The 23,435-nt window shown below is 44.4% G+C and overlaps 1 protein-coding gene across 3 annotated transcripts in view; it reads left to right on the top strand.

The window, feature by feature from the left end:
* The window catches only part of SEC31B (SEC31 homolog B, COPII coat complex component), a 36,822-nt gene that overhangs the window by 6,588 nt on the left and 6,799 nt on the right, over positions 1-23,435 (top strand). For all 3 annotated transcript variants that reach the window (XM_035551724.2, XM_035551803.2, XM_050711832.1), the window contains exons 5-24: positions 391-486; positions 1,136-1,276; positions 1,779-1,921; positions 2,173-2,272; positions 4,262-4,423; positions 6,363-6,515; positions 7,260-7,490; positions 8,964-9,038; positions 9,640-9,723; positions 10,669-10,777; positions 11,189-11,367; positions 12,037-12,163; positions 13,287-13,432; positions 14,064-14,237; positions 14,869-15,057; positions 15,897-16,107; positions 16,494-16,820; positions 20,394-20,446; positions 21,677-21,823; positions 22,253-22,369. In XM_035551724.2, coding sequence (XP_035407617.1) covers positions 391-486; positions 1,136-1,276; positions 1,779-1,921; positions 2,173-2,272; positions 4,262-4,423; positions 6,363-6,515; positions 7,260-7,490; positions 8,964-9,038; positions 9,640-9,723; positions 10,669-10,777; positions 11,189-11,367; positions 12,037-12,163; positions 13,287-13,432; positions 14,064-14,237; positions 14,869-15,057; positions 15,897-16,107; positions 16,494-16,820; positions 20,394-20,446; positions 21,677-21,823; positions 22,253-22,369 — 2,964 coding nt within the window. The remainder of the gene's footprint in view (positions 1-390; positions 487-1,135; positions 1,277-1,778; positions 1,922-2,172; positions 2,273-4,261; positions 4,424-6,362; positions 6,516-7,259; positions 7,491-8,963; positions 9,039-9,639; positions 9,724-10,668; positions 10,778-11,188; positions 11,368-12,036; positions 12,164-13,286; positions 13,433-14,063; positions 14,238-14,868; positions 15,058-15,896; positions 16,108-16,493; positions 16,821-20,393; positions 20,447-21,676; positions 21,824-22,252; positions 22,370-23,435) is intronic.

The raw sequence follows: 23,435 nt of genomic DNA, 5'->3' as shown, positions 1-23,435 counted from the left end.
GAATTTGTCCATGGACCCTTTTGGGAAGCCTGTACCTTCTCAAAAGGAATGTTCTTGATGCCAGGATGCAGGGCAAAGGCTCAAATAGCCAGAGGCTGGCTTTCAGACCTGTGGTAGAGTTTCATGATGAGTAACACTAGCTGACGACAAATCTAGCTTGCTAGACAGATTTTAAACAGGTTTCTGCCATGGCACAACTGAAGACATGGGAGGCCAGAAACATGCTCGGTTTATAATCCTGTTAGTATCTTCTTAGCATTGGCTGTGAAATGCAGGTCTTATCTGACTTTGGAAGCTTTGGGTTTTTTTTAAACTTACATTTATTTTTAAGAAATCTGTCCTCTTTCCCAGTAAGTAGGAGTTTCAGCTGAGCTTCTGTTTTTCCTGCAGAATAATCTCTTGGCTTCTGGAGCCAATGATTCTGAAATTTTCATCTGGGACTTGAATAACTTCAGTGTGCCTATGACTCCAGGGGCTAAATCACAGGTAAATTGAGTTTTCTTCCAGGCAATACCCATGCAGTTTTAATATATCAGTAGGCAAAGCAAAAGGTGTGAGTGTGTGGAGTCATCCTGGTCTAAACATCCTGAAGAGAGAACGATCTTGACTTTTGTCAGGAGAAAGATGAAACATAACTGAATGATGGGTTTCATTCTGGGATATGGAAAGAGAGTTGTAAGGGGAGGGAAGATAGGCTGGCAAGTTGCAGTAGAATGCACATTGTGTGGATGGGTAAGATCTTTGAGGATTTGAATCAAATACCTGACCAGTTTATCTCGTGATCCAGCTGTGGCATGTGTGATGGATTAAGGACGCTTATTGGACCCATGATTTATGATACACACGGCCAATACAGAATCCAGCACCTGCTCCCAAAATGCAAAGGTGCTTTTCCGAGTGACATTCCCCCGCAGAGTTTGATTTTCCACTGTACTCTCTGTGGAAAGAACTTTGCCTGCTCCCTAGTGATTCTGGACCGTGCTGCTAATATTTACAGTTGCTTGATCAGTGATGGAAGAGAGGAATCTATATATTCTCAAATCCCTGACGTTAGTCAAGCTAATGTCAGAATCCTGTGATCGGTGTTTTCCTCAACACAGGGATAATGGAACTATGGCCTTTCCTATCTTGGCAGCCTCATGAAGACATCAGTGTGGTGTCCTGGAATCGACAAGTGCAGCATATCCTGTCCTCTGCTCACCCCAGTGGCAAGGCCGTGGTTTGGGACCTCAGAAAGAATGAGCCTATCATCAAAGTCAGTGACCACAGCAACAGAGTGAGTGAAGACCATCATTCTGACTTGCTTACGACATGCCACCACCATAAATGCAAAGCAGTGGCACAGGCTCTTGAGATCAAATGCTCATAGTGTGGGAGCTGTTGTGACTGGTTTTCTTGGAGCTACAGCATCAAAACATCTCTTTTTTTTTTTTTTTTCTTAATGAATTGCAAAAACAATACCCTTACCTATTCCTAAAGTACAGGGCACCCTTGTTTTACATTTCTGTCTTCACAGCTCATTTATGAGAAGCCTCCTGTGTTTTAATCCTGTCTTCCTAGATCAACTTTGAACGAGTCCTTCAACTTCTGTATGGTTAGAGTTTTTTGGCTGTGTAGAGAAGGTAGAAATACTTGCTTTCCACAGCAAGACATTGCTATGCTTGCTTTGTGTCAAGTATTCTAAGCAAGTTAATTACAGAATGATGTGGCTCCGGGCCATTTGCATCGTTGCAAGGTTGCATTGCTGAATTTTCATTCTGTGCTATTTTTGTCCCTAGATGCATTGCTCAGGAATGGCCTGGCACCCAGAAGTTGCAACCCAGCTAGTCCTTTCCTCTGAGGACGACCGCTTGCCAGTGATCCAAATATGGGACTTACGTTTTGCTACCTCGCCTCTGAGCCAGCTGGAAGGGCACGCTAGGTGAGGACCCGCTTGTCATGTTGCATTTTCAAGGATCTCCATTTTTAAAAGGCCAACATCTGGGAGACTGGAATTTAGAGAACTACAATTATTTATTTATTTCAGGCTGTTTTGTTTCACAGTTGACTCTGGTTTTAGCTGGGATGAAAACCAGTGTTCTGAACTTAAAGCAGCGTGTACCAGCACCTCTTGTTGATAGGGTGAGAGAGAGAGCAGGGCGTGAAATCTGTTTTCTTTCTCATCTGTTTTAGGGGAGTTCTGTCCGTCTCTTGGTGCCAGGCTGACCCTGAATTGCTGTTGAGCAGTGCCAAAGACAACCGGATCTTGTGCTGGAACCCCAGTACAGGGGAGGTACATAACAGCAGCTATAAGTACACGTTATCTGCTTTATACAGAGCTGTGTGCTATGCTACGTGTGTGTCCCTTTTTTGTATCCATGTGGAGTGTCAGTATCATTTTTGTAGTATGTCTTCTGCATTCTTTCTGTCTGGAGAAAATGAGAATGTTGTGAGAGGCTTAATGAGACTAAAAACAACAGGGATGAGCAGATTTCCTCTGACATATCTGCGTGCAGAAGTTGTACAAGGAAGAAAGCTTTAACTATAAACTTAGTTTCAACTAATTATAATTACTCCCTCTGTGTTCACCCATGTAGTGTTCTCTGTTTTTGTCTCTTCTTCCTCTTCCTCGTAGAGTACTGAAAAAAAAGTAGTGGGGGTCGAAACTTGAATGAGAATGAGGATCATTTGTTAGAGTCACTGAGAGGAGAACAATATGCCTGCAAACTTTATTTGTAGTACAGTGTTTTCACATATAGTTGCTTACATAGTCACGTATCTCAAAGTTACCATCTTTGAAATACGTAAATATCACAATGGTTTTAAACATTTTAAATGGGACTATGTAAAAATTTCTCTGCACACCTACTTGTTCAATTACGAGTTTCTGTATAAAACTGAATTTTGAACTTTGAACAAATTTCACTGTGTTGATCTTGATGATAGCACAGGGAAAGTACTCTTACCATACGGAGCAAAGTCCAGCTGTGACTCCCAGGCTGGATTCATCTTATGGGGCAATTTGCCTAGCTGACCACCTTTGCCTTGGAGACATAAAAAGAAAGTAAATTAAACTATGTTTGTAAAAGACATGAAATGCTGTTGTGGTTTCAGGGGATTTGAAGCTCACTGTGTACAAATGTGTAGTGGTTAGAAGAGAATCAGACTCTGAAATGTTCCTGATGACTGATTTTTACTAAAGCCTTTTCACTATATTTTAGAGGAAGAATTTAAAAGCCAAATTTACTGCAGCTGGTTTATCTTTATGCATGCTGATGTAGATTTGCAGAGTTCAAATTCAAGTTGGGCATCTATGCACGTATTATTTTTAGGAGGTTTTCTTGACTTAGTGCCAGTGATTAGAAAATTTTCAAGTGATACAAGACTTAGGAGAGTTTTCAATAGTAACAAAAGGGCATTTACAATGCTGATCTGGTAATTTGGGGGGAATAGTTGGTTTGGTTTGGAGGAGATTTTCTTTTGGGGAGGATTATTTGTTAAACTGCTTAAAAATAAATACATACGTTTTATTAGAGGTAAATGCAAGGTTTTATACCTAGGAATAGAGAGCAGATCATGTTCTCACACAGAATGAAGCAGTGATTCTGTGTGCTGGAAAGCATTGTGCCTGTGAGGCATAAAGCAAATCTATTCGTTTTACAAACTGGAGGCTCAAAGTCAAGGTTGTGTTAGTGAGCTGCCCCAAATCAGGCAAAAAGTCTGTGACTGGCCATGAATTGAACTTCAGATTTTTGAGTGTTTGACTTGTCTGCAATAGCCTTCATAGTTTGTCTGCAGCTATTACAGCCCTCTTTCTTTCGTTCTACTTCTTTTCTGTAGGCTTTTATTTTCCCTGTCAAATGTGTTCTTCTAGACCATCCTTTCTGTTTACACATTCTTGATCACGACACCTTCTTGCCTATTGGCTTCTGGTTTTCTTGCATTGTTTTCTGGTGTGTCTCCCGTGGTTAACAGCAGGTGCGACAATGCTGTTGCACTCTGATACAGTAGTACTTAGAAAGCAGAACAAAATCCCAATGTAACAAGTCAGTTTTGCTCTACAATTAGAACCCTATTGTTCAGCAGCTTTCTGGGGCCTTCTGTTGTTTGGGCTCTGTGCGTTACAACTCTGTTGCAAATGCATCCTTCAAGCTAAAATATAAGACTTGTATACAATGGTGGTATGTAAATAAGTCTAACATGCTTGTTGTGGGCAAGTAATTTGGGGAAAGCAGAGGGCTGTTCTTATATTGTGTGTTTCTGTCTTCTCTTTTTGTGATAGGTGGTTTATGAGTTACCTATTCAGAGTCAGTGGTGCTTTGATGTCCAGTGGTGTCCTAGGAATCCTTCAATCTTCTCTGCTGCCACTTTTGATGGATGGATCAACATTTATTCTGTTATGGGTGGGAGCTTAGAAGCTCAGCAGAAGACACAGGCTGACAAGGTAAAGTCCCGTGAACGTATTTTGTCTTGAGGGATCGGCAGTTACTCTCCTGACTTCTGAGAGCATTAGAAGCACACCATTGTAACAGTATGATTTTTAAGGAATGCAGTCAGTCACACCCACTGGGACATATAGCTGTATGGTACAGGAATCAGAAGCTACCTGTTATGAGGATTTAATACCCACCTAGACACAAATGGACTGTGTTGCCTTCTGACAAAGAGGTATCTCAGTGTGTCTAGTAAAATTCATTAGTGTGTAAAGAAAACAAAGATCAAATATAGTTTTGATGTTATATATATGTATATATATATATATAATGATTATTATTGCTAGAATAAAAATCAGCACAACTGTTAGCGCAACAAGCTTGTCACTAGGTTAAAATTAAATACATTGATACTAATTAATACAGAACATTATTCTTTATTAGTTCATAAGAGAATTTCTAAAAGTGGCTTATAAACCACAGTTAGCAACTCTCCTTAAGTCAATTAACTATAACATGGAGCAGGTTAATGTTTTGATACTGAAACCCGTTATTTAGACATTGAATTGATGGGCAAACTCTGAATGAATTAAATGTCAGTAGCCTGAAATTTTATTTTTAATCTGGTGTCTAGTCTTTCAATTCCCACCCTCTCTCCCAGCCAACAAATTCATTGCAATACAGGTTTTAAGAGAATACCTATGAGCTGGATTAATTTTATTTATATAGTCATTTACAGCCAATTGAGTTCAGTTTCATAGGATTTGCAAGAAGCAAAGAATACTTTACAAAGCAACAGCAGTAGGAGATTAAGGATTTATTTAACCTATGGCAAATTTTCTTTCTTTGCATTTTCCATGTGCATGCATCACACTTCCACACTTCACAATTGGAGAATAGTAGGGTAGCATAACTCATAGATGAACAAAAGTAGGAGATGATGGTAGTTATGGAGGCTGGAAGTTCATGACTAAGAGGTCGTATTTTTCCTCTGGATTCCATGGTATCAGGGCAGAAACTCTGAAGACCTGGAGGTGGATGGTACTAGTACCTTGTTAGTTTTGTGGTGTCGTTGGCTTGTTTGTTTTAAGGTTTAGGATGATTGATCTGTAAGTTTAGGCTGTTCTCTCAGGAAATACTTTTTCTTTGGAATTAGTTTCACGTTTTGACTTAAAAGACAAAACATGTAGGTCTTGCATGGGATCCTTTGTTTGGCAACCTTAGCTAGCCCAGCCTTGTGTTGCTTCCTTTCAGGTATGCCAGTCAGAGGTCTTTTGGAGCTATGCCATGTGAACCTGTCAAGCTTGAACAGGGTTATCCTTGGCTAACACCAAATCTATGCCAATAATGTTAAAAATAAAGAATGCTTGTGAACAGCATTGTGTATATGCTCACCAACTCCCTAAACGTCAGAAATCCAGATCAGAGGCTACTTCTGACATACTCTTGTCTAGGCAATAAAGTCTGGAGAGGTTATTTCACCAGCCTCACTAAAGTCCTATAAAAGCTTGAGACAGTCCTTAAAACTAACTAATTTGAAAGATTCAAGCAACAGAAAAGGAGTCAGCATTCCTTTATGAGCAATACAAGAAATAAGTTGACAACTTTTGACCATATTTTGTCACTGTCTTGCATAAAACAAGTAATTTTGTAATTCCTGTTTTTATGAGTTGAGTGCTAAGCCAAGCAGTATTTGTTAGGGAATTCTTGTCTTGCTAAGGAAACTTGCTTGAAAGTCTCTCAAGGTGAAGTTTTCTTGAGAAATCATTTCTAGGACTGTTTGGAAATTCCGTTGTCTTACATTGGGCTTGGTAATATTTCAGGAAGAGATGCTGTAATAGTCTCTTTCTTCATCAGCATGGTGCGTAACTATTAGCAGTATTTTTTTGTGCTTGCTCCATACAGACCAGAATCAAATTGTATCTTATCACTTTCTCCATCTGATTCTAGATCTCTTCCTCCTTCAACAACCTGGATCCCTTTGGCACAGGACAGATCCTTCCTCCTTTGCAGGTGCCTGAGCAAGTAGCTCAGACCACTTTGATTCCACCATTAAAAAAGCCACCAAAGTGGATTCGCAGACCTGTGGGCGTTTCATTTGCAGTAAGTGAATAGAACATGCTTAGCTGAAAGTGCAATAGACTGTCTTCTAGTAATGCAGTCCCTTTCTTTCTCTGTGAAAACTTGTGATCTTCCTGCTGCTAGTTGTTTTAATGCCTGTTTGAGGCACTGTGTGGTTTCCCATATAGGGGAGCTTTTTTGCTCAACATTCAGGTACATATCCAACATGAAAGAGTCCTGTAGCAGAGAATGCGAGGTTATAAGGAGGAGTTAACAGAGCTAAGAGACTCATACTGGCCTTATAAGCTGTGGCATACATTTCCATTCTCCTGTCTTTCTCCTCTCTATCCAAGTATTTAATTTTCTTCCCCTCTCCCCTCAAAACTCTGGATTTTTCTTTTAGCCTGTCTTTACTTGTTTTCTGTCCGTCTAGTACGTGCTATTTGCATGATGGCTTTCATCATTGCAGCCTGCCTCTCCATGTCAGAAAAGAACAAACAGTTCCAAATTGTACTTTTTCCTCTGCCTTTCTGGCATTTGCAATTGGCTGTGCCTGACAGCACATACACAAGTGTCTTCATTATCAGTGGGAACTATGGCTTCTTCAGCTTGAAGGGCTTCTGATGGGAACTCCCTCTGTGTTCCTGCTATCTATGCAAGTGAAACTTTGGGTTCCTGTGATCACAGCTGGAGTTTGAGTCTGCCTTGCTAAATGAAGAGCTAAGAGAGGTGTTTTTACCTTTGTTTATAAAAAATTTACTTTGTCTGTCTCTCTTTCTTTCTCAGTTTGGAGGAAAACTGATTACCTTTGGTCTTACCAAAGCTCCTGGGCAGCAAATGCAGCAGACTTACCCACACCAGGTTTTCATCAGTCAAGTCACTACTGAAACTGAATTCCTGCTCCGATCCAGAGAACTGCAGATGGCTCTGCAGTCAGGAAATCTCCTTGATTACTGCAAGGGCAAGATCCAGACAGCCAAGTTGCAGTTTGATGAGAACCTATGGAACTTCTTGAAGGTAGAATGACTGTGGGTGAAGCACAGAGGTTATTTCTTCCACATTCCTTCAGTGAAATGTGCTGGTTATGCTCCTCTCTAGTCTTTTATATTCCTGTTCTTTAAGATATAAAATCAAACTGAATTGGCTAGTTAATTACTTGTCTGAAAGAAATTTTGGCAGTTGAGGTTTTGTAGGTTGCATTATTTTCCCGTAGGAATGGTCTTTTCAGTGGATTGGTTTGGGCTTCTTGTCAAGATGCTAAACAGAATTTTCTCGTCTCGACCCAAGTCCAAGTTATATCTACTACCCGTGGGGTTCTACCATTAATATTTCTCAAGGCAAAGTCCAGATGGGTAATGATATTCCCCAGTAATGAGGCAAAGATCTGTGGCAGCATGAGGACTACCTGTAGCACTACATAGGATGATGGTTTCATTGGCAATTTCTTACTTATGAAAGAGTTTGGTGGTGAGGAATTACTATCTTTCTAGAGAGGCTGGGCTTATCCTTGGTAGTTTTTTTTACAGACACTCACAGGCAGCCTGCTTGTCTTTGTGGAAATACTGGGATCTTTTCCATAGCATAACATTTGGATGGAGAATCTGGGCTCTTGAATAGAGGGTGCAGTTGCTGTTTAGGTGGTCGCAAGGGTCTTTCCAACAATGTCTTCGTCAGCATTGGATGAGAGACCTCAAACCGTCATTCTGCTGAATTCTTATAATTCAGAATGCCCGTGGTCCTACGAGACAATTCCAGGACAGGCAAGACCCACTGCTATTGATTTTCTTAAACTACAAACAAAACACCTTAATTCTGTACAAAAGATTGTCCTGCGTGAACATTTCTGCATCTGCAGGAACAGTTTCTACCAACTGTTTACAAGTGTCTTATCTATGTGCAGATTGTTCAGTTCTATAGTAGGAACTGCCTGGAAGACTTAATGAAACAGCCAGGTTCTCCTTACAAGACATTAATCACTCATTAAAGCATACAAGTAGTGTGTATGAAGCGGGCTGTGTACAGCTTGTGGGTAACTCTGGGACTGTCTGAAATCCCCACCCAGAGACCTTCTGTAACAAATAGTTAACTACTTTTTTTTTGTGTGAAGCCAGCTAGGAGTTCAGGCAACCACTCAGTTTCATCAAGACTCAGATCAGTCCGTTGACTCTGCACAGAGATTAGCCTAGCAAATCCTGGACCGTCCAGAGAATTAATGACCACGTGTACTAAATATGCACAAAGGCATAGCCCTGACTCTTGGTTGCACCTAACTGTAACTATATGACAGAACTTGAATTTCACCCTTTTTGTCACCTTAAATTCTATAGACTTGCTCACGGTATTCACTGGGTGTACTTGTCATAGTTGAGTTCTTTGTCTATAAGCTGAGCTGTAGACCTTGCTGCTAGAAGTAGCCAACCGTTGGCAGTGTGTAGATGTCTCGGATTTTACACTTTTTCCTTGCGTTTTTCTTTGTCCTTTGTGACTCAGGTGAACCTGGAGCAGGAATCCAGGACTAAACTCCTCAAGCTGCTGGGCTACAGTAAAGAGGATCTGCAAAAAAAGGTAAGGGAGTCTTTCAATACAGAGAAACCTTTACAGGACTAAAGCTGCTTCAGGAAGGTTGTAGGGTCACTGCTGCAACTGAGTGAGTGCTCTCGCAGCACACAAGGAACCAAAATGTATGAAATTTCAGCTGAGGGGCACCTGAAGTCCCCATTAAAAAGTGAATGTGGGAACTTGTAAGAGTATAACAGTAGCTTCACTGGATCAGACCAAAGGGATCTTGAGCCCTGTTATCTTACTGCCAGTCACTGGTGCTCAAAGGAGCGTATAACAGCAGCACAGTTGTGAGAGCTGCTTCTAGTATCCAGCTCTCTGCGTCTCAGAGTTCCTCAGCCAGAAAGAAGATGACAAATGAAGATAGTCTGGCATAGTGCTGTTGGAACTGCAGGGGGTGCCTCTTGCAGCACCACGGGCAATGCTCTGAAAAGGATAAATGACCTCTGCTGGGTGGCCAGCGAGGAATAGGGAGAGGTGGAACTTTTCAAACAGGTGAAAGAGCCAGGGGAGTTGTCTGGGACTTGTCAGTCACTTGGTGGCTTTGCTACTCATGCGTTTAACTTTAACAAGGGCTTCACCCAGTGAATGTCTGTTACTTTTCTAGATCGCCTCATGTTTGAGCAATGGGATCCCAGAAAAACAGCCCCTTCCTGAGGCCGATGAGGCAAACACTGCACAGTCAGATCAGGTATGTCCTGTACATCTTGCCAGTCTTGGAGAGCAGCGGAGGGCAGAATGAACAGGAAAGTTTAATTCCAACCACAAGTTGTTGGGCTCAATGCAGGAATCGCAGAGGGCAGTTCACAGGCCTGTCTGACCCTCACAGGGTCAGACTAAGCGATCATAGTGGTCCCTTCTGGCTTTAAAACAAATCAGCGAATGATGAAGACGGACTCCCGGCTGTTAACCCTGCAAGAAGGCTTGCTTCAGCAGTGCTGATTTCTTCAGTGATAGACTTAGCCTCAGCCCAGCTTAACTTCATGCTACAGTTCTGGATTTCCTCTGTGAAGCTTCTGCTGTGGTATTTCTTTTGCATTTCTTTCCTTTTCACCTCTATCCTTTGAAATGTATTTTCATGATTTCGGGATGTCCAGCTTCACATGCCTTCCGAGGCCTGGTTCAGCATCTTCTGTAATTTTGTTCTTCTAAGGAATCTAAAGCTGCTATCCTCAAATTAGTAGTCTTCACAAGCCTTAAACACTTGTTGAAGTATTCTAGTGGTAACACTTGTATCATGCATTCCCATCAAGCACCAAGCATGTCTGTGATCCTGCCTATTAATTACAGGTGTCCCTTGTTGGGCTTGTCCCTGCTCCATGCAAAATTGTACAGCTTGCTGGCAGTTGAGTAGACGAATGCTGGCCAGCAATACTGTTGTCATTGCTTGTCTTACACTATCAAGTCTTCTAAGCTTTGTCAATAGCCACGCTTCTCTTGTTGCTACCTCAGTGAAACTGTGCCTGTTGGTAGTGCATTGACAGGAGGCATGAAGGATTTCCAAGTTGAAATCAGATTTATATGAGCATTGTCAACCAAATGAAGAGCAGCCCCACCCCACCCTGTAAACCATTAAAATGTTTTGGGCAGAATCTGTGTTCAATGAATAAAGTAACCTCTTGCACTCTTTGCACAGCTTTTGATAAATACCAGTGATGATGTAGCTGCTGTTTCCTCCTCTTCAGCCTTTTTTGACAACCTCATCCCACAGAATATGAGCGCATTGGAGATTCCTGTCACAGAAGGTATACTATATGAAAGTTTTTTTCTGCTGTCTTTAGATAATGGGAGGAGGGTAAACCATAAAATTCTCTAGGGACCAGGAAGAATTTGGTCCACTCCAGCAGATGGATACCTTTAAAACACATGATGCACCCTACTGTCATGCAACATCTCTCAGCATTGTGCAAAAAAATACTTTTCACAGATAAGAGACCTGTTAAAAGTGGAGAATTGTCTAGATGATGGAAGAGTTACTGTCAAGTCGGTGGGTCTGTTTGTTTGTTTAACTGCAAAACCTGATTTGTGTTTCCAGATCTTCCTTTAGCTGGACTTCCATATGTTTTATTGTTTTTTACTGTCTGCTCTTTAAAATGCATGATCAATTCATCTGGATGGTGCCCCTGTGGGTTGACTCTGCTTTCTCGCCTCTGTAGATACAGATGGACTCATCAGCCAAGCTCTGTTGTTGGGGAACTTTGAGGGTGCGGTGGAGCTGTGCATGCGGGCAGAGCGCTTTGCTGACGCAATCATCTTAGCTATAGCTGGTGGGGAGAACCTCCTAAAGGAGACCCAGAAGCGCTATTTTGCCAAGCGGAAGACAAAACTCTCCCTGGTTAGTGACAGTTTTGTTTACCCACTGAGCAGGGGAAGGTGTGTGATACTGTGGCAGATGTTTGTCTGAATATATATGGAAATGCTTTGGCGGGAAGTGGAATGTCAGCAGAATCTGTTTATCTCCTCTTGGCTAGACATTTACTCTGATCTCTCGATAGTTTTTATGACATTGTCTTGTTACCCACCTAGAATGTCTGTTCTCTGTTCCTTTCTTTTCATTTACCAGTTTCTGCCTCAGCTTCCCGTGCCTGTAACCTGTTGAGCATATTGCCCCTTTACTCCCCTAGCTCAGCTAGGAGAGTCCTGGCTTATTAGTAGCCTAATGGGATTGGAAAAGGAGTAATAAGGGTTGCCAAAGTCCAGCACTGTATTCCCAATCATCAATACTAGGTGCTCTGAAACAGGGCATGCAGATCTTTAGTCTTGCCTAGTGTGAATGCTTTCATCTTCAGTGCTTTGTTGGGCTTTTTTCTTTCTTTGGAGGCATCAGGTATCAATTTGTGTTAACACTGGAGTGCTGGGATTGGTGGAACTTAATGTGCAGTGAGGTGGTTGCTGCATACTGGGAAGTGTGTCTGGAAGTGAATTATCCCTGTGAATACACTTGTTTGAGCAGTCAGTATATCTTAGTCTTCAGTCACTGACAGGCCTTCTTTTTTCCTCACAGCTGCTGTCCTCCATTGTGCAGCAGAAGTGGCAAGATATCGTTTGCACGTGTGATCTACAGAGCTGGAAGGAGGCACTGGCCATCTTGTTAACATACGCAAAGCATGAGGACTATACCCAGCTCTGTGGTATGCAGTGTTGCTATCTTTTGATAAGACATTCCTTAGGGGAAGGCATTTCTGGACTGCTTACCGTAAGAAGCAGACACGTTTGAGGAAGGACTCTTCCTCAAGAGTCTAAGCACTTCTACTCATTACAACTAGCTGGAAGTCTTAAGTGTGGACTGTTAAGTTAGAAGAATGAATTATGTACGCTGTAGCTGACAGTCATGGTTTAAAATGATACGTGCTGGTATTTCCTGTCACCTCAATCCATAACTTGGAAAAAAAACAGAACAGGCAACAGACTGAGTTACTAAGAGCGTCATATTTATTATTTTATTCTGTGGAGACAGGGATTTCCTTGACAGTAGAAGGTCAGGTGGCTTCACTCCATCTGGAAGGGGTTTTTCTGTCCAGCAGGTTCCCCTCCCTTTTAAGCTCAGAGATGGGTTAATGACTGACAGCTTCAGTAGTTTTCTCAAACCTGTTAAAAGCCAAACATGCTCAGCAGCGGGTTGTTCTGATAAGGTAAAGTTAAGGGGCAATCTAGTGACTGAACCTAAAGAAATGTTACTTAGCTGGCAACTAGCACCTGGCTGACAGGAATGGCTCAGCTCTGTTGGAGAAGTGCCAGCACTTCATACGAGTAAGATGACATAACTTGAAATGCAAGAAAACAGGTCATCTAGTACAGACCAAAGTATAGGGCAGGAAAGTTGCCCTGGCAGTGGCGATAGTGAGATAGCTCCAGATCACCCTTATCTCCTAGCTTTTGCTGAACATTGATAACTAACAGATTACTTATGGTCTCTGATACTGGACACAACTGTTGCTGGGAGTTATCCACACCTTACTGGAAAAAGAGCGTTGGAGATTTTGCCAATTTAATCTGTTATTTTTAAGGGTTTTCCCTTTTATAGCTCAGACATACAAGAATCGATAGATGTATAAGAAATAACTTCTCTTTTCAAACCAATTGACTTTGGTATTCCTTAATGATGCCAATTTTTCTGTGTTAACCCAGAATTAGGTTCAGATCAAAAGCTGGCAACGTCTTTTCATGCCAAGCCAGAGTAAGAGAGGAGCCTTGGTGTTTATGAGCTCTTCAAAAACTAAGTGTTAAATGTTGGCTGTGTTTCTTCCTTTGTAGACATGCTGGGTGCCCGCCTAGAGTCAGAGGGAGATGCAGCCCTGTCCAATGATGCCTGCCTCTGCTATATCTCATCAGGAAATGTGGAGAGGTTGGTGGAATGCTGGGTAAAAAACCATGAGACTTCGTCACCCCTTGCCCTGCAGGTACAGGTGCTATGATGTTGGTTTGACTTCTCTCTAGGCCAGTCTGGTAATCCTAATCTGTTTGCATCATCACATCAAGTGCGGAGTAGCTGGCTTCCAAAAGAAGTAGCTGGCTCCTCCCAGTCATCAGCCAGCAATGCATATATCGTTGTATAGATACAACCATTACTTTGATTTCTAGGAGTTGGAGGAGCTTTGAATAACTGAAAACATTCTGGTCTGTTTGTCAGCAGTAGTAGTTTTTTCTAGTGAATTTCTTCTGGTATGGTTTTAATCCTTTCTCTTCCAAGCTGATATCTCGTAACTCCTAGAGTTACAGGAATAATTTCTTAGTAAAAAGATCACAACTGATTGGAACTTCCTTGTGGCTTCTGATTTTCTTTTTTCCCTTACTGTAAAAGTAGCTGTGTCAGGATTTGTGTTCTGGATTGTGTTTTTCTCCATAAAGTGCACCTGAAGAAATGGTCATCAGTGGTAGTGTCTGGTGCCAAACGGAGTAATTTCTGTTCATGTTGGACCCGATTTCAGCTGAAAGGGAAGAGCCATCTGGCATTGTCTCAGTGTGAAATGGGCCAGTAAAGCAAACCGGATTCTGAATGGTCCATTTCTCCCCCTCCCCCTGCCTGTTCAGGATCTCGTGGAGAAGGTGATGGTGCTGAGCAGGTCCATTGAGATGCTCCGAGGCACAGCAGGACCAGCGCCAGGCCCTGTCTTGGCAGAGCGAATCACTCAGTATGCCAGTCTTCTGGCATCACAAGGATGCTTGGCAGCCGCAATGGATTACCTACCCAACAGCTCTAAAGAGGTAAGTGAGAAACAGGTTGTTGTGTGAAAGGTTACTACTATAAGGGGAAAAATGATACTTTCCACAAGAGAGCTTTGGGGTTTGGCTTGCATCAGGACTTAGGGTTTTACCTTCATTATGGTAACTTGAGAGTAGAGGTTTGGTTTTTTTTTTGTTTTTGTTTTTTTTTGTCTAAGACCATGGCATTTGACATCTTTTGTTTGTTTCTTTGTAGTGCCTTTGATTTGGGGAAAAGGAAGGAAACTTAAAAAATGTAATAAGGATCCTGGAGAGCACTGGTGGGAAGTAGCTTTCCAGGGAAGCTGTGTCTATTTCTGATACTAGCTGGTAGAAGGGAATGGGGAGGCCAGCTTGTAGTTTGAAGCAAATCTGTCCAGTGGTCAAATGAGAGTGGGGGTTGGGGAGAGAACACCCTAAAGATTGTGAGAAGGATCAGGGAGACCTCATCTGTGAGGGGATAAGTCCCAGAATTTGTCACTTGTGGGTTTTTTTTCCTGGTGGCTACTGTGGAAATGGCTAGCTTTGCAGGCTGATGCTCAGTGCTTTGGATCAGGGTCTGCTTTGAATACCACCCCAGTAGCTTCCATTTGAGGCTCTAAAGGCACTTCTCCTAATGCATAGTTTGTTCCAGCTCCTGATCGAACAGCTCCGAGACCGTCTCTTCCACGCTCAAGGAGGGAATGTGGGTGATCAGCAGCCACCCCCCTTCCCCTACACTCGTGTCAATGTAGGTGTCATTAAACAAACATCTCCAGCAGCCAAGAGGGGTTCCACCCCTGAAGGAGTGGCCCGCAAAACAGGTCCCAAACATCCAGAGAAGGTAGGCCTTAAATTCAAGTGCTCATGGCTTGGGGAGAGGGAGGAAGGCTGCTGGGTTGGCGAAGGCATGTGAAGTAATATGAGATGGTGCAGACTGCAGGCGTTGAGGATCTCATCAGTGATATTCTTCCCTGAAGCAAACACAGGCTCTTTGATAATGCAAAAGTGGGCTGTATGGCTTCTTTTCACAAAGTCCTGACCCACATCTAGTCACTGAGGGAGACTGCTACAAGTGCAGTGATCCACTGCAACTTCTAATGGAGTCTGAGATCTCACATACTGAGGGAAAACAGGGCTGTCATTCACTCTCCTGTGCCACCTCACCCTCAGATGTCAGTAAAATTAGTGCAGTATGGCTTCGTCTCAGTTCCTTGCTCAAGAAAACTGTGTTCAAGAAGTTTTGCGTCCAGTTTCCTTTACTTCATTATTTCTTCATTATTTCCTCTGGTTTTACTTCCAGGAAGTGACTATGTGGAAGTTGGTTCCCGAGGGCAAATCCTTGTGAAAGCCTGGGAATACTCTGAAGAGTGTGTTTCCCAGCTTCTAGAGCAAGCTATGTGATGGGAAAGGAAGAGAGGGTCATCAAGTCGTGTGCCAGCAGAGAAGGAAGCACCCAGACTTGTGCTCTTTGCCTTCTCCTGCCAAACACAGTGATGGTTTGAGGGAGGTCCTTTGTGGTCCAGGTAGCAGTCAGGCCTTTGATCCAGTCCATCCAGAGCACTAGCAGAAGCAACAGCATCTCTTGCCTGAGAAGTGACAGGGATAGAAAGTACATCTGTTTTGTGTATGTGTCCTATATGTCCTTTAGCCATTTCAAAGTCCTTTGTTTTGTAACTGCAGCCCAGCTATCAGTCACTTACCCCTTCGGCACCTCCTCAGCCTTCAGTGCCTTCCCTCTTCGCGCCTCAGCCAGTGCCAGCGTTGTCCGTGACACCTCATCATGCTGCCGCCCCCCAGGCCAGCGCTGGTCTGCAAACAGGAGTCTATTCCAGAGGGCCCCCGTACCCACAGTACAACTTGGGCATGGTTCCAGCGACAGCTTCAGGGCCAGGTAAGCATTGTCTGATAGTTGTGTCTGTTCTCCAGGTGTTCTGTAAACTTTCATAGACCAAAACCTTCAGCAGAGATGGCTGCTTTACCTTTTTCTCACAGGTCTGTCATACTTAAAAAGAACAAGTCAGCTGTCAGAGAAGCTTCTCAGTGCTTCTGGCGTACCTAGTTCTAGTAACTTGCTGCACTGCCACTGTCGTTAAGCATATATAGGGATCCAGGAGCCACTGCTAACTTTTTGGCAGGGTTTTACTGATGTAGCCTGGGTTATGGGGGATACACTAGGGCATGGCTTGGAGAAGGGAAGACTTACTAGGATGAAGGAGAGCACCAGGAGTAGACTGAACACGGAACGAGTGATGCTGATGCACTCTTTCTTATTTGTAGCTCTGTCACAGTCTCCGCCATACAGCCCAGCGGCAGCCAGACCTGGTGGTCCTGTTTCCTTCCCCAGCCAGCCTCCTCTGTCAGGACAGTCCATGCCCATGACACCTCCTGGTGTTCTACCACCTGGACCTGCCCTCTTCACTCCAGCCTCAGTCCCATCGTCTCAGCTTCCTGCAGCTTCTCCTTTCCCTGCGGCAAGCCAGTCTCCTCTAGGTTTCTCTTCAGCACCGTTCAGCTGCCCCATGAACATGGGTTACCCTCAGGGTGGTCCTGGAGCTCCATCTACTAAGCCCCTGCCAGCAGCCAGCCTTCCTCCTCCTCCCACAGGTAAGTACTGCTTGGGTGCCTTGCGTGTCCCGAACACTCCTGGAGGCAGTTTGTGGTACATAATGGACACAGGCCTTCTGAGCTCTGGTCTGTTGCCTTAAAGGCTAGATGTGGGATTCTCTGAGGCTAACCTTACAGGCTCATTGTGCTGAGGCTTGCGGTGGTGGTGGAATACAGCAGTGATGACAGTTTCAGTCAGGCTGTTCAGCTTCTCTGTCCCCCAGGTTGTGGTTACAAAATGCTGTCTCTTCAGGTTCCCAGTGCAGCCTTGAGTCATCATTCACTCCAGAGGCATCTGATCTGACTGAAAGGGTGGTAGTTCCTGGGGAATTATTGGCGGAAGGCTTGTCGATCTTATCCTTGCTTATGTAACTTAAATGAAAAGTACATTTGAAATGCTGGGGTAGCAAGGCGGTTCTTCTTTGTCCATAGGATGCCGCTTGCCTAGCTTCAAGATAAAATTCCTGTGTGCTGTGCTCTGATTCTCCTCATTGTTTCCTGTTGCGATAAGATGTTTGCCAGGGAATCTCTTCTGGTTTCCTCTCTACAGTGTACTAAGGCTGTGCAAGTTCCTTCTGAAAAGCTATCAGGGATAGTAGTCCAGGGATGTTACTTGCTGAGTAAAAGCTGTTGGTGATGATGACTCCCACCCTGCCTTGATTTTCAGGTTTCTTCCCTTGGCTAGATCCCCGCATGGATCATGCAGGTAGTACACAGAGAAGCCTCCAGAGCTGTGGGGGAGGCAATGTTGCTGCTTCCAGTGAAATGTGGGGTGTGTGTGCATGTTTAGTATGCATGCATGCATGCCTGCTCATTGCTGTTTGTTGTTTCCTTGCATGTCTGGAGAGCTGTGCAACTAGGGTAGTGGATATACTTGTCCTGAGGACTAGTGACAGTTGAGGATGTTGCAAGTGAAATGAAAACACTGTGCTATTACCGATGAGTTTGGGTACATAAGACAGAGACTTCTTCCTTCTCTACTTGCCTCCAGTCCTGGAAGGATTAGAGTATTCTCAGTCTCTGTGTCCCTTTGCACAGCTGCTGGGCCAGCAGGATAGGGGAGCAGTCCCTGCTCCTTTCTTGCTTCTTTGGACAAGGAACAAGCCAGTGGCTGTAACTCATCTCATGTTTTTTCCTGTTACACTCCCAGCCTTGTGCATGGCTTTACTTGTGCTTGTGCTCTCCCCAGGTAGGCTGGAAGAGGTGAGGCTCCCACATGGGCAGTGATGGAACAGAGTTTCCCAAGCAGAATCTGGGGGCTCTATTCCAAGGGGAAATAGAAAGTGCTCTTGGCTTTTGTTACAGGACAAGGTTTGAGTGTCAATCTCCATCTTCTGGGGAGAAGTTGGACCGTAGAGCTTTTCAGACTGGTGCTTTGTACTGATATATCTCCTTGGGGTTCACTGATGGCAGAAAATAGGCATCTGCCAGTCTGTGCTGTCAGTGGGTAAGGCTTGATGTCTTAGTGGGGTGGCTCTGCACAGTGGCTGCTTGTGCCAAAGACCATCTGCCAGGCACAAAATAGTATCCAGGGAGTCTCAGCTTTGTTTAGGAAATCTGAATACTGGGTACCCACTTCTACCACCTAGCAAGCCTCACTGTGTAGAATAGGACTCCAGAAAGGGAGTTGTCCATTCAGCAGGGAAACAAAAGGCCTCAATGCTTGTTAAAGCATATTCCGAGGCAAGGATATCAAACACTTCCTCAGGCTGAAGATGCCCTGTGGGAATGCACTGCTGGGAAGTTTGCTTCTCCTGGCAACGTTTAGCCTCAGTTAGTTTTCATGGGGAGTATATGGCGTGCCTGGATCATCAGTGCAAATAGGCTTCCCTGAGAGTGCTTTCCTGCCTGCTATTGCCCTGGTTTTGGTGGGTACTGGTTTTAGCCTGGAAAGGGACTGTAGGATCACTCAATCTAGCCAGACTTACTTCCTTTGGAAACTCCTGAACATGAGCTTGTCGAGAAATTCTCACTAGCACAGTGAAGAGAGATCTTTGCTTGTAGAAATCCCATGCTCTCGGTGAGCATCAAGGGCAGGGTGAAGGACAGTAACGTGTTGGCTGATCTCCTGTCTGGCTAGGATAATCCCTGACTTCATCTTGTGACAGTTGTTTTTTTTCTAGGACAGGCATGGCTGGAGACTGCTGCTATGGAGTGTTCTTTTCAGGGTTGCTGAGAAATTGTCTTTCACAAGTAGTAGAGGCAAGATAGCCAGGGTTTTATCCCACCAAAATGCAGCAGGTTCCTGTTGTCTCGTGTCTGATGATTAAGTGCCTGGCTTAAAGACTATAATTTAAATAGCTGTTTCCTGTGAGGATTCAAAGTGCCACTGGGCTGGAATAGTGCCAGGGACTGCTAGGCCACAAGCTCGGTGGGGGCCAGCAGAGTTCTAGGGCACAGAATCCCCAAGCTAGAAATAAGTGCCAACTTAATTAAACTACTGATCCAAACTCATCAGAGAGTGAGTCTTGAAATCATGGGAAAAGGGAGGGCAAAAAGAGGCTGCCAGAGTTTTAATAATATAGGTAATTAAAGTAATGAAGCACCTTTTGCATCTTTCCCCTGTGATTTTTTTAAAGCTCAGTTGAGGATCAGTGGCTCATTAAGCGTGGCACTGAGCTCCAGCAATTTTGATATTGCCCCATAGAATTATGCCACTGTCTCACAGGTTCTTCCCGTCTTGTGGGCCTGAGGTTATTAATACTGGTGTGACAAAAGAAGCACTGGAGTTTTGTCTAGAGATCCAGGTACCCTTACAAGACAGCCATAGACAAGGTAGTTGGAATTTGGCTGTAGCAAAATGAAGTGTGGTTGAAGGTCTTCTGATGTTGTGTGGTCTGATGGATTTCTAATCACCTAGTGTGAGGTTCAGGGCTAGGTACCACTGACTCTCTGCTGAGACACCCTTCTGCTCCCAAGAAATTTGCTGGCCAAGTCTGTTCCTTTCTAGGTGGGAAGCCAGCAAATTTTGGTAAGCTGTGTTTCTGGGTATCCTTTTGGAAAGGGAAAATTTCAACCCACCTCTAAAGTCTTCCCTTATCACAGTAACCTGCACCACTGTGGACTTCCACAGTGAGGCACTCCTGTAAGTGTTCATGAGAAACCCTTTCACCCATAGAGTAGCCTTTGCTACATAACCACAGCACTAGATTCTCTGTTTGGGGAACCCCAGGAAATCCCTGATCCCACATGCTGGTCCTGACCAACGTCCAGCCCTGACTCTGAGGCTGACTTCTGCAGCCTATGCAGAATGTGGAAGTCTTCAGGTAGTTGAAGAAAAGGCTTTCTGTGTGGGTGTAGAGGTGTACCAGGACAATCTGATCAGATGTCACCTCGTGAAGCCTGTGCACATATTGAGATGCTCAGAATGTCATTAAGAAAGCAAAAGGAAATCAAGAGCAGTTCTTGGGTCTGTGAGCTGAGCCTCAAATACCTCAGCTGAGATGGTCTGAAGGTGCAGTGATGGGGGAGTTAGAGACATGGGCCCTTTGCTGATGGGAGTTCCGAACCATGAATTGCAGCTGTGGCCATCTTCTCCAAGTGTGACATCTGTGTATTGTTCTCTCTTGACAGCTCAGGAATCTTGGACCGATCCATCTGTAAGAGGAGGCCTTCAGAAGAAAAAGGTAAGCTTTCGACTAGAATATGTGTTGGTTGTCTTTTAGCCAGGGAGCTGCATGCAAAAGATGCATTCCTATAACTGCTCCTTGTCACACTCAGCACCTCTCATTCCATGTTGATCTGCCCAGTCCTGCACGATACGCAGTACTCGGATTGCAGTCTAAATCACCTTGACTCTTTGCCATCCAAAATCACATACCATTATCCAGGGTGGCTGTTTAGTAGCATGATTATGTTGTCTGTGGTGCTGCATCTTCTCTCAGTACTTCCCAGGCTGACTACAGTCACCTGTTGCTAGAAATACAGATTTAATCTTATCCCCTTGCCCACACACCTTTTTTGATGCAGCTTGAAAGATCATGCTAAATTAACACCTGACTGTTGGGGGCAGCATTTCCCCTCAGCATGGGGAGACCCACAGTGAATTTCCTTAGGTGCTGAGATGGCACCTTCTGAAAGAAATTGGGACAGGTGTAGCTTTGAGCTGTGTGCCACGTTTGCCTTGCTGCTCTCCACCTTGTAGTGAATGTAAGCTGAGCTATTTTGCAACAAATGCTCTCAATACCCCATTTCTATTACTGCTGCCTGCTGGCAGGTGCAATGAGAAGCTTCTTTGGCACCATTCCCGCCCCCCACTCCTCTTCTTTAGCTTGGAAGAGACTTCTCGCCCTTTTTCTGGCAGCATAGCTGGGAACCTGCTTCAGGCTGTGCTCACTACAACAGGATTAGCCTCTCGTTAAAGCCATCTCCTTTTGATCTAGCCCTGTCAGAGTGAATCTATCCTGACTCTCTGGCTTAGCAGGGGCATGATGAAGTGTTTGCAAGGGGATTCTCCCCCCATGTCGTGGGATTTTCTTCAACACTTGCTCTGTTGGACACTTTACTGCTGCTAATCTCTACATTCAGGACTCGTGCCATCGCAGAGCCAAGGCGGCTTTCTGAGGACCAGTGCTTTCAGGGGCAACGGATCTCTTTGATTGAACAATTCCAGAGGGGTTTTCTTGCTGTTGCTTTGGCTGTTCATCTAGGATGCAAGAGGAAGGGCCCCATGCTCTTGAGTCAGGGGGCTTGAAAGAACAGGGATGTGTTACACATCTTGAGAACTGGGCTCTCTGCAAGTTAGAAAGGATGTTGAATTTGACTGTTGAGAGTGTAATCAACCCTTCTTCCTTGGATTTGTTTTTTTGTGTGTGATTTTTTTCTTTCTTTTTTAATCTTTCTTTTTTTGCTGACAGTTGCCTGAGAAATTTACTCCTCCAGCCCCCATCACAGCTCCAGTAATGAGCCTTCCCACCGAGCCCCAAGGGATCCATCCTTCGCTCTCCAGGTTGCAGGAATCTGGCCAGTCACCTCCAGGAGCACCGAAGGAAGGCAGCCTGCAGGTATCCAGGGAAAGCGTGGTGCTCCCCAGCCACCAGCTCCTTGTCAAGTAGAAAAGCAACTTGGCTTTTTGAGATTCTTGTTGCTTGGCAGCTGCAGGGCTTATGCTTGCTCCTTTGTCCTTGTAACGTATCTCTGCCTGAGTGTTAGAGGAATAGTTAGAATTGCTGCCAGGGTGGAAAATGACACCTGGGTATGGCTGGGAGGGAGGGAGGCCAGACAGGCTGTCAGCCTGCTGAGAGTTGGGAATCCGCAGGGGCCTGAAGTTGCACTGCAGTCTGAAGATGATGATATAACTCAGTGCTTCCAGGTATTCTCTGGATTTGCCAAGGGGTGAAATTCTTTCTGTTCATAGTTGCAGAAGGGGAGTCTGTCTGCTTCAGCCTTTCATGCTCCTGTTGTATTCATTCAGCTGCTTCTGTCTCTGGCAGTATCACCAGCTACCTGCGGAGAGAGTTGAGAAGAAGGAGTTGCCTCCTGAGCACCAGGGACTGAAGACCACCTTTGAAGGGCTGGTGCAACGCTGCTCTGCTGTTGCCACTGATCCAGTAAGTCCTCCCTTTTCTGGCCTTCGGCTTTTTTGTCCTCACTGATGTTTGACTGCTATGTACTTTCTTCTTTGGTCACAGTAAGAGAGGGAGAGTCTTTTCCATTTAGCCAGTTAATCTCTATCTGCCTCTTTCATTTAGGCCATAGGATTGTCCATCTCATGGGATCTGAGATGTATTCTCTAGTGTTTATCCAGTACTTCTCATTGCCTCTTTGGAACAATGGTTCTGTCCTCCTGGCTCTTTTCTCTGAGGAAAGCAGAAGGAATGACCCAGCTAATTCAGCTTCCTTTTTCACTGGCTTGATCTGCAGATAGTTTCTGCAGAGCTGGTATTGCCAGCCATCCTCAGAGCTTAAAGGGAAAGGCTGAGATATCCTGGCTGAGAGAGAAAGCCAGACAATCTTTGTGTCTGAGTCACTGAAATTTCTCCATCCCAGCTCCTGGAAGGCTGTTGGCACGTGTGCTGCATAGCATGAATGTGTCAGGCCAGGCTGTGTTCAGAAGCAAAACGGTGTTTAACACATCATGTTATGTTAGGCTGTAAGGTCTTCCCAGACCTTGGGGCTACCATGAAGCCTTCCAGGTGACTTTACTTAGTAGGTGTTGGGAAAAGCACTGAGCCCTGACTATCAAACTGCCCTGGAGTCAGACAGCTTGTGTGTAACAGTAGTTTCAGCATGTTTGCTGTGTGCATCCTGGGAGTGCAGTGTGTGTAGCAATTTCTGGGAGATAACCTAAAGGTTCCCTGTAGGGATGGAAAGACCTGTGGTTTGGGCTTAATATTCACTAGCTCTAAGTTGACATGGAAGTTGTGTGGCTGGATTGGTACAGCAATACAATGCACCTGAGCTCCTAAGCGTGCCAGGCCTGTCCCAGCATTGCCCAGAGACAGGTATTTCTATCCACAGTATAATGATAACGTACCTGTGAGTGGATTATCCACGGTGGGACCCCAATGTGGTCAGTCCCACCAGATCTTCAGTACTCTTGTCAGTACTCAGATCCTTTTGTTGGTGGCTGCCTGGAGTAGAAAGTATATTCCCTCCTTTCTAATAGTTGCTCTG

Source organism: Cygnus atratus, chromosome 7 (genome assembly GCF_013377495.2).
Source record: "Cygnus atratus isolate AKBS03 ecotype Queensland, Australia chromosome 7, CAtr_DNAZoo_HiC_assembly, whole genome shotgun sequence".
Lineage (NCBI taxonomy): Eukaryota > Metazoa > Chordata > Aves > Anseriformes > Anatidae > Cygnus > Cygnus atratus.
Note: the sequence above shows the minus strand (reverse complement) of the source record. Positions and strands in the feature narration are given on the sequence as shown.